The sequence below is a fragment of the Pseudorasbora parva genome, chromosome 10 (assembly GCF_024679245.1).
Source record: "Pseudorasbora parva isolate DD20220531a chromosome 10, ASM2467924v1, whole genome shotgun sequence".
In the NCBI taxonomy this organism is placed as follows: domain Eukaryota; kingdom Metazoa; phylum Chordata; class Actinopteri; order Cypriniformes; family Gobionidae; genus Pseudorasbora; species Pseudorasbora parva.
Genome location: NC_090181.1, coordinates 1,130,417 through 1,140,416, shown reverse-complemented (window position 1 = coordinate 1,140,416; position 10,000 = coordinate 1,130,417). Strand labels below are relative to the sequence as shown.

The 10,000-nt window shown below is 41.5% G+C and overlaps 1 protein-coding gene across 5 annotated transcripts in view; it reads left to right on the top strand.

Annotated features, from left to right (window-relative positions):
• Positions 1-10,000, top strand: part of LOC137090868 (ryanodine receptor 3) — a 294,990-nt gene that overhangs the window by 239,011 nt on the left and 45,979 nt on the right. For 3 of the 5 annotated variants that reach the window (XM_067454842.1, XM_067454840.1, XM_067454839.1), the window contains 2 exons: positions 656-729; positions 3,416-3,433. In XM_067454842.1, coding sequence (XP_067310943.1) covers positions 656-729; positions 3,416-3,433 — 92 coding nt within the window. The remainder of the gene's footprint in view (positions 1-655; positions 730-3,415; positions 3,434-10,000) is intronic. The other 2 variants (XM_067454843.1, XM_067454841.1) reach the window with 1 other exon arrangement.

The following is a 10,000-nucleotide window of genomic DNA, read 5'->3' as shown; positions in this document are numbered from 1 at the left end:
CACTGAATACACACTTAACACACTCTGAACAAACTCTTAAAAAAAATTCAATATGTGTTTAATTTATTTCTTTAAAGTGAAATTTATTATTTAATTATTAGTTTTTTTCGATTTATCTAGATTTGTTTTTGTTTTAAAATGATATATTTTAAATGCATATTTGTATGACTAATTTAATTATTGTTGTTTTATTTAGATATTTTTATATTTTGAAACTATATATTTAAATTTTACATGTATTTAAATAGTGGTGTTTTATGGATTATATTTTTAAACAATATGTCTTATTTTTACATTTGTATTTTATTGATTTTACTTTTTATAATTGAATTGTGTTTTAATAGTGTTTCATTTCGTTTTTGTATTTTAAATTTACATTTTTATGATTCAATTATTAGTTAGATTAAAAAAAATGTTTTAAATTTATATATTTTAAATTTGATATATTTATGATTTAATTAAATATTAGGGTTTTATTTTGATTGGTTTCTAATTAAAAAAAAATTTTTTATATACTTTTTAATTAAATTGTACATATTCTAAATGTTTGATTACAACAGTTATCAGGAAATGAGTTCCTGTGGTAATACTGATGTGCCTGTGAACGTGCTCTGGCTGTTCAGTGATGATGATTGGCTGTTGTTTGTGTGTGCAGTGTTTTGGATCTGAATGCGTTCGAGCGTCAGAATAAAGCCGAGGGTTTGGGGATGGTGACGGAGGAGGGCTCCAGTAAGTCTTCTGCGCTCACACTGATCCTGCGTGTGTGTGTGTGGAGCCGCGAGACCAACTCTCACTCACACCATCCTCTGATACTGCACTGTGACGCACACACACATTCATATCTGTGCTCTTATTAATATAAAACCACATGTGCTCGACTGGTCCTTATTCTGATGTTTGATCTGCTCACGGTGCAGTATCACAGTCACACACATGCTTTGAGTTCTCACTCTGATTTACCATCTTTATTATTGATCTCATAACTCCAGTAATCAGTGTAATATTCCTCCAGTGTAGATCATCTGTTCTCTGTGTGAATATACAGTAAAGTGTGATTTATTCCACTGATCAAAGCTGAATTTATCATCATTCCTCCAGTCTTCAGTGTCTCATGATCCTTCACTAATCACTCTCAGATGAGGATCTGATCATCAACACACATTTATGATTATTATCACTGATCATATTTCTGTGGAAACTGATGCATTTTTAAATCTCAGGATTCTTTGAAAAATAGAAAGTTTAAAAGAACAGCGTTTATTTGAAATAGAATCTTTTGTAACATTATAAATGTCACTTTTGATCAATTTAATTCTTCCTTGACGAATAAAAGTATTATTTATTTTTAAACCGAGCTTACTCTAAGCTTTTCTATGTGAAAATACACCGATCAGGCATAACATTATGACTGGTGAAGTGAATAACACTGATAATCTCTTCATCACGGCTCCTGTTAGCGTAATTGGGCAAGAGTATGGATTTGAGTGAGTTTGACAAGGGCCAAATTGTGACGACTAGACGACTGGGTCAGAGCATCTCCAAAACTGCAGCTCTTCCAGCAGGATAATGCTCCTGACACAAAGCACAAATGCTTCAGGAATGGTTTGAGGAGCACAACAACCAGTTTGAGGCGTCGACTCGGCCTCCAGATTCCCCAGATCTCAATCCAATCGAGCATCTGTGGGATGAGCCGAACAAACAAGTCCGATCCACCTTGCAACTTACAGGACTTAAAGGATCTGCTGCTAACATCTTAGTGCCAGATACCACAGCACACCTTCAGGGGTCTAGTGGAGTCCATGCCACTCCAACACAATGTTAGCCGATGTTATGCCTGTATGAGAATGATTAGTGAAGGATCATGTGACACTGAAGTAATGATGATAAATTCAGCTTTGATCACAGGAATAAATTTCACTTCACTATACACTCACCTAAAGGATTATTAGATTATTACTAACCCTGCGTTTGACCCCCTTTTGCCTTCAGAACTGCCTTAATTCTCCGTGGCATTGATCAACAAGCTGCTGAAAGCATTCTTTAGAAATGTTGGCCCATATTGATAGGAGAGCATCTTGCAGTTGATGGAGATTTGTGGGATGCACATCCAGGGCACGAAGCTCCCGTTCCACCACATCCCAAAGATGCTCTATTGGGTTGAGATCTGGGGACTGTGGCGGCCATTTTAGTGCAGTCAACTCATTGTCATGTTCAAGAAACCAATTTGAAATGATTGGAGCTTTGTGACATGGTGCATTATCCTGCTGGAAGTAGCCATCAGAGGATGGGGACATGGTGTTCATAAAGGGATGGACATGGTCAGAAACAATGCTCAGGTAGGCCGTGGCATTTAAACGATGCCCAATTGGCACTAAGGGGCCTAAAGTGTGCCAAGAAAACATCCCCCACACCATTACACCACCACCACCAGCCTGCACAGTGGGAACAAGGCATGATGGATCCATGTTCTCATTCTGTTTACGCCAAATTCTGACTCTACCATCTGAACGTCTCAACAGAAATCGAGACTCATAAGATCAGGCAACATTTTTCCAGTCTTCAACTGGCCAATTTTGGTGAGCTTGTGCAAATTGTCGCCTCTTTTTCCTATTTGTAGTGGAGATGAGTGGTACCCGGTGGGGTCTTCTGCTGTTGTAGCCCATCCGCCTCAAGGTTGTGTGTGTTGTGGCTTCACAAATGCTTTGCTGCATACCTCGGTTGTAACGAGTGGTTATTTCAGTCAAAGTTGCTCTTCTATCAGCTTGAATCAGTCGGCCCATTCTCCTCTGACCTCGAGCATCAACAAGGCATTTTCTCCCACAGGACTGCTGCATACTGGATGCTCTTCCCTTTTCACACCATTCTCTGTAAACCCTAGAAATGGTTGTGTGTGTAAATCCCAGTAACTGAGCAGATTGTGAAATACTCAGACCGGCCCGTCTGGCACCAACAACCATGCCACGCTCAAAACGGCTTAAATCACCTTTCTTTCCCATTCTGACGTTCAGTTTGGAGTTCAGGAGATTGTCTTGACCAGGACCACACCCCTAAATGCACTGAAGAACTGCCGTGTGATTGGTTGATTAGATAATTGCATTAATGAGAAATTGAACAGGTGTTCCTAATAATCCTTTAGGTGAGTGTATGTTCACATGAAGAACAGATGATTTACACTAGAGGAATATTTCACTGCTTTCCTGGATTAATGATCAGATGAACGCAGCTTTAGAGGCTCAGTGATGTCTCTTTATAACTGATCTGTCTGGAGTGACTGGATGTGGTCCAGGCATAAGTGATGTTCAGTGTCAGTATCTCTGGTTCTTCTGGAAGTTTCCGTGTCTTCTCCTTTGCTTATGTCTGCTGTTTTTCTATGTTGATTTCTTTCTTCTTGTCATTCTTTTGTCATCGGTGGCAGTCAACGTGAGGGAGCGCGGTAAATACACGGTTCAGATTCTCTCTGTGTGCCATCGCTGCTCCTGTCTGTCCGTCCGTCTGTCTGACTGCATGTGTCATGTGACAGGAAGTGACCCGTCTGCTGATCCTCTCTCTCTCTCTCTCTCTCTCTCTCTCTCTCTCTCTCTCTCTCTCTCGACCCCCCCCTCTTCTCTCTCTTGCTCGCTCATCTTCCTGTTATTAATGAAGTGCTTTATGTGCTGTTAAACTCACACAACTAATGAGCGATTCCTCTGAACGCTGGAGTGTTTAGTTTCTCTTGTTAGTAAAAAGAGATATTATTGTAAACGAACCGTAAAAACGCCTAGTTTATGACTGGAACCTTGGTTCCCTAAAGAATGCCGCTATGGGAATACTTTGCGTGAATCAGTCCAATCAGGCCGATCAGAGCCAACTGATAGTCGAATCATCTGTGTGTGTGTGAATGGGTTGGGAGGGTCCTTTACACACTGCAGCAGCAACTTTTAATAAAGCGACCAAAACTGCCTGCCAATTGACAGACGAACTGACAATGGCTTTCTTATTTAGGTTTAAATAAAAGGTAATGTGGTGGATAAACATTCGTAAAACGTTTTCTCAAAACATTTTAAAGCCACGATCGAAATACAGAACATCACACAACTATATAAAAGAACATTTTGATAAATAAACCTAAAGATATACCTGCCCAGAAAGGAAAAGAACACTGAGTGCGTTTACAAGCACGTTCTTAAGCCGATTGTGCCTAAAGGGGGTCGCACACCGGACTGAAGCTCAGCGCCGCCGCTCAGGATCTCACACTGGCGCACACATTATATTCACAAGAGCGATGAGTGTATCTTATAGCACAGGGTGAAATCAGTACATTGACGATTTGAGGGAAATATAATATAAATTTAATATAAAACCTTGAAATGGCGCTCTGTGGCGTGGCAGGATTTTAAACAACTTCCTGAGTCGGCGCGGACAGGCGCCGCCGGTGTGTGTACACTCATTGAATGTGTTTGTGTACGCGGCACGTCCGTTGCAAAGCTGGTTTAAAAAAAAAAAAAAAACGTCACATCTTTAAAACATTGAGCACATCGGGCGTTTCATAACACCCGTAAAGATTCGACCATGAAATCGGTGGTCAAATCCGGCTCAACATATCGATGCAACGAATCTTCAACTATTCGGGGTCACCCCTAGTGAGGACCACTCTGCCGCATCACAAATGTCTTAAAGAGCAACTCCTGAAATAAACCATACTCCTAGTAGATTGGGCATGGACAGCCATAGGAGAAGGCTGTCCGATCGCCTCATAAGCAAGTGAGTCTCAACCACCCACTTGCTCATTCTTTGCTCAGATGCAGGAGACCCTTTGCTAGGGGGCCCAAATCACACAAACAATTTCAATTACAAACAAAGTTCAGATTTGCGCCACAGGGTAGCTCTGTAGATGTAAACATCTAAAGCCCTAACAGGGCACAGCAAATTATTATTTTCCTGGTCCACATTTTGAAATGGTGGAGGACAGGAGGCCTGCAGTACGATAGATCTGGCTACATTAGTAGGGACCTTAGGAATATAACCTGGCCTAGGATGAAGGAAGGCATTAACTATACCAGGTGCAAATTCCAGGCACGAGGGGGCAACCAACAGTGCTTGCAAATCTCCTATCCTTCCCAGATAGCAAATTTGCTTTGGGCCGGATCTGGCTAAATTTCGGCTGAGATTTTGGCCCACATACCGCATGGAATTACGGCCCATTATGGCCCAAGAGCTTTTTGCCGAAAGTCAACCTGAGCAATGCCGGAAGCAAAGCGAGACTCACCCAGAGTTTTACAATGTACCCAGAAATGATCCAGAATTGGCCCATACCAACGCCGTAATGTCCCCAAATGTCAGCCAGACAAGAACCAAACTGCCACCACCTTTACCCCAGAACATATCCAGAAGCTACAGAAAACAGCCATAACTGAGCCAATATTATGCCAGAGTGCCCAAAACTGAACCAGAAATTATCCCTGTGTAATACTGATATATTGTGCCAGGAATAATAAAAGAATGAGACACTACACAAACGTTAAGTACAGCATTTTATTGAGAGATAAGATACAATTTCAGCCAGATACAAGGTAATATAAAAGCAATGGGGTAAAGCTAAACCAATATTAGAGTAAGGCAAAACAAAAGCAACAAATAGTCACAATAATAAAAATACATATCAATAAATTAAAATGTTACAATAGAAGTGTGGATCATGCTTAAATGAAATACAGAAACAGACCAAATACAGGGGCTGAGAAATCTCAATGCACTGAAACAGAACGAGAAAAAAAACAAAAACAGTAAATTATTTGACCATCATCAGTTTGACAACACATGCTGCAAATACTCAATGCAACCAAATACAGAAACACACTGCAAACAGCAAGACTTCAACATCCTGCAACAGAAGAAACCGTACATAGAAAAAACACCAGCAAGTGAAGAAAACATGCTCCAAATACAAAGCAACCAATAAATATGAATAATAATAAAAACAAAAACACTTTCGAGTAGATATCCGTGATGTTGTTCTGCCATTTGCAGGGGAATTCTGTGTTTGGTTGAGTTTTGCGTATTTGCAGCATGTGCTGTCAAACTGATGAAGTTGGTTTCTTCATTTTCTGGGGGTTTTCTTCTGATGTAGCATGTTGAGCCCTCTCAGACACTGTAACAAAAAGCAAGCAATAAATTAAATTGCTGCAAACAATAATGCAATAATTACATTTTTAAAAAGTGTAAATGTGTCATGCATAAATATTGAAAGACAGAAACAAAAACTGGTCATAAAAGACTAATTATATAAAATGTACAATTTAAAAATAGCAATAGAGTAACGCAAAATGAAAGCAATTAGTCCCAATACAAGAATAAAAACAAGACAAATTAAACTGTTACAAACAAACAATAATGCTATTTTTTTTAGAAAAAACAAAACAAAAAAAACAAGCTGGTTATAAAAAAAGACAAATAAAATACAAATAATATTTACAGATGTGCAAAAAAAACTTTTTAAAAAATTGCAACAATGTAAAACAGATTGCATACCTTTAAAATAACTTAAAATGTGTGGGGTTTTTATATTTTGCAAAGGTGTTCCTTTTTCTGCCACCCTCAGTACCCAGCTAGTTGAAATACCATTTTAATCATCTGTTCGACCTCCAGCTCAGTTGTCTGTAGACACACACACACTACACACTTTTTTTGCTACAAAAAAAAAAAAAAAAACAGTTTAACCACAGGTTTGTGTAGTAAACCTGATTATACAAATGGTAATCAATTAACCAAAAAACTCTTATTACCATTTGGATAACACCAAATACTCATTCAGTCCCAAATAATCTTTCCAACACAACAATCATGTCTTCTTTTCTTTTAAAACCTGCTTCCTAATGATTACTTTGTATTTCATTTTTAAATCACTTTTAGTAAAATTTGAATAAATATCTAGAAGTATTTTAACTAGGCCTATAACAAACATTTTATTTAATTCTTTTTGACAAAACGATCCTTATAATGATAGTATAATGAAAAATGAACCAATTAACACCACATCTTCACAGCTGTTTTACAGTATACACATGCCAGAGATCTATTATTTATTATTTGGCTAACCAAAGCCCAATCAGATCTCTTATTTTGGCAGACCAAACTCAAGCCAGGACTCAGCCAAACAGATACAATTAGCTTTTTTTGTCTTCTGGTTAGCCAAGCTCCAGCCAGAGCTCAGCCTAATGCTGTTTGACACAAGAGTGTGAAAAAAACAGTGCCAGAATTAAGCCAGAAGTGCCTAATGTAAGCCAGGCTCGGCCCAGACTTTGTTGCTATCTGGGTTTTAAGAGATGAGATAGCGAGGAGGAACAACACTTAAAATTAAAAACTTATCAGGAACCTCCTCTAATGGCTCAAAGGGAGTCAGGGAGAGAGACCCTCAAGGACAGTAGCCAGATCGAAAGTTAGGACCCTGGCGCAAACTGCAGGCCTGAGCCTCAGAGTACCACGGAGGAAATGAGATACCAACAGATCTTTACCCAAAGACATACCACCCACAGGAATGTGGTAAGCACCTATGGCTGCAACATAAAGTGGAAGGGGATAGAACTGCAATGACCCGGTCCTGCAGGAACTGTGCCAACCGGGCAGTTAACTAGATCCCACCGACGGTCACTTCAGAGCATAAAGTTTCCTCGTGGAAGGAGCTCTGTAGTGTAGAATGGTCTCCACAACCTCAGTTAAGAGACCTTCTCCTGTGAGGACCCAACGAGAAAGATTTGGCAGTAGCTTCCACGCCAGAAAATCTACTAGAGGTACCATTTTCATTAGGATGGCTTCTGATTTTTGTTGTGCTGTCAGTCCGGTGCCCTGTAACAGAGGACTGGCAGGAAACAACGTTATTGACTGCTCTGTGACGGTCCTTGGAGGTGGCGGGCATTCCAGGGCCACCAGCAGCCATATCCTCCTGTGGCCCAAGAGTTTTCCACAGAAGCTAAGCATGGCTGAGCCTGGTCAGTACCTGATGGGAGACCAAATGGGAAAACCAGGAGCTGCTGGTAGAGGTGTTAGTGAGGCCAGCAGGGGGCGCTCACCCTGTGGTCTGTGTGGGTCCTAACACCCCAGTATAGTGATGGGGACACTATACTGAAAAAGAGCACCGTCCTTCGGATGAGGCGTTAAACCAAGGTCCTGACTCTCTGTGGTCTTTAAAAATCCCAGGATGTCCTTCGATAAAGAGTAGGGGTGTAACCCCGGCATCCTGGCCAAATTTGCCCATTGGCCTCTGTCCATAATCATAATTCATAAATGATGGCCTCTGGCCATAATTTGCCCAATGGCCTCCTAATTATCCCCATATCCTCATTGGCTACATCACTCGGTCTCCTCTCCACCATAAGCTGGTGTGTGGTGAGCGCTCTGGTGCAATATGGCTGCCGCCGCATCATCCAGGTGGATTCTGCACATTGGTGGTGTTTGAGGAGATTCCCCCTTCTATGTAAAGCGCTTTGAGGGTGCTTTCATACTTGGTTCGATTGCCTGGACCGAACCCGAGTTCGATTGCTCCCCCATCCCTCTGCCCCCACTGGAATGTGTTCATATTATATTTTTGGGTCTGAACCGGGGTTCGTTTGCGTCACACACAAAACACACAAAATCAACTCCTATTTCATTAATAGCGGTTCACTTCCATGATTTAGTACGATTGCGTTCACATCAGCAGCGAACCGTACCGGAGTTCACATGAAACGAACCCCAGAGCACCTCTTTAAGTGGACTCAGGTACGGTTTGCGGGTGCGCTCCCGAGCTCGAAAGACCGCGTTCACATCATCCAAACAAACCAAACTCTGACGTCAAATTATTATTATTAATTATTATTATTACTACATTTCCTGAGGTACCCTGGGATATGTGCTCGCGGGAGCTCACTGAGCCTTGTAACACCAGAGGTGGCAGGGTTGGCAGAACGGCTCCATGAGGGCACCGAAGGGAGACGGGGTCCGTAAAATGAGGTGTTGAGCGCTCCTCTTCGGGGGGACTGCCCTCATTGGCCTGACCCCTCGGGCCGTCAGGACCTTTTCCCCGTAGCCTTCTTGGACATAATAACGGTCCTCAGATCCTTTTACCCTTTGAAGACTGCGGTTGAGTCTGCCTCCCGTGTCCCCAAGCTGGATTTTGATTTTTGGGGTTGCCCCTTTTGCTTAACAGCCCCAGAGATATCACCTTGTAGCCCAAGACTGGTTTCCACTGAAGCTAAGCTGGACTGAGCCTGGTCAGTACCTGGACGGGAGAACAACTGGGAAAACTAGGCTTGCTGGAAGAGGTGTTAGTGACCACTTTAAGAGAAATTGAGCTGTATATTATCGCCTAAAAAAGTCTTCAACCTACATTTTGTCAGACATTAAGTTCACTACACTACAAGTGAACACTACAAATTCACACTTGTAGTTCGGTTAGTCTGGTTCGTTTGGTCCGGACCAAAAAACAAAACATATAGTCCTCGTCCGCTTAGCGTTCACAGTGGCATTTTTAACAGCGACCCTAAAGTTACCGAACCAAAGGCTCAGGGAGACGCTCACAACCTGATTGGTCGGCTTATGACGTAGGTGCTGCTTATCGAACATTCAAAGCAACGCTGTGTGCCGAATTAAACGCTATCATTTTATGCGTGTACATATGGCATTATTTTTACCCGCTGAGAACTCATGAAGAGCTCATAAAATGTTCAAAACATTCAAAACCGCTCCAGGATTTCCTCCGTTGTGCAGAAAAGAGACGGCCGTTCTGTCGTCTGTACCGACTAATGGGCAACAGGTCCTCTGATGAGAAGAGCCAGGTTTGCTTTTTTTGCGTTTTTTTCTAGTATTTTCGAAACATGCTCATCAGACCAAATATTGATGAGGCCCTTCCTTGTTGCTCCATGTTTGCCTCTAATGTTAACGTTACTCATTTTGGATACACCGATCTTTCCGCGTCGTCAAATCAGCTGACTATGCGTCGCATCTTGTGACATCACGTCCTGTTTTTGGTTCGTCTACATGTCTTTGG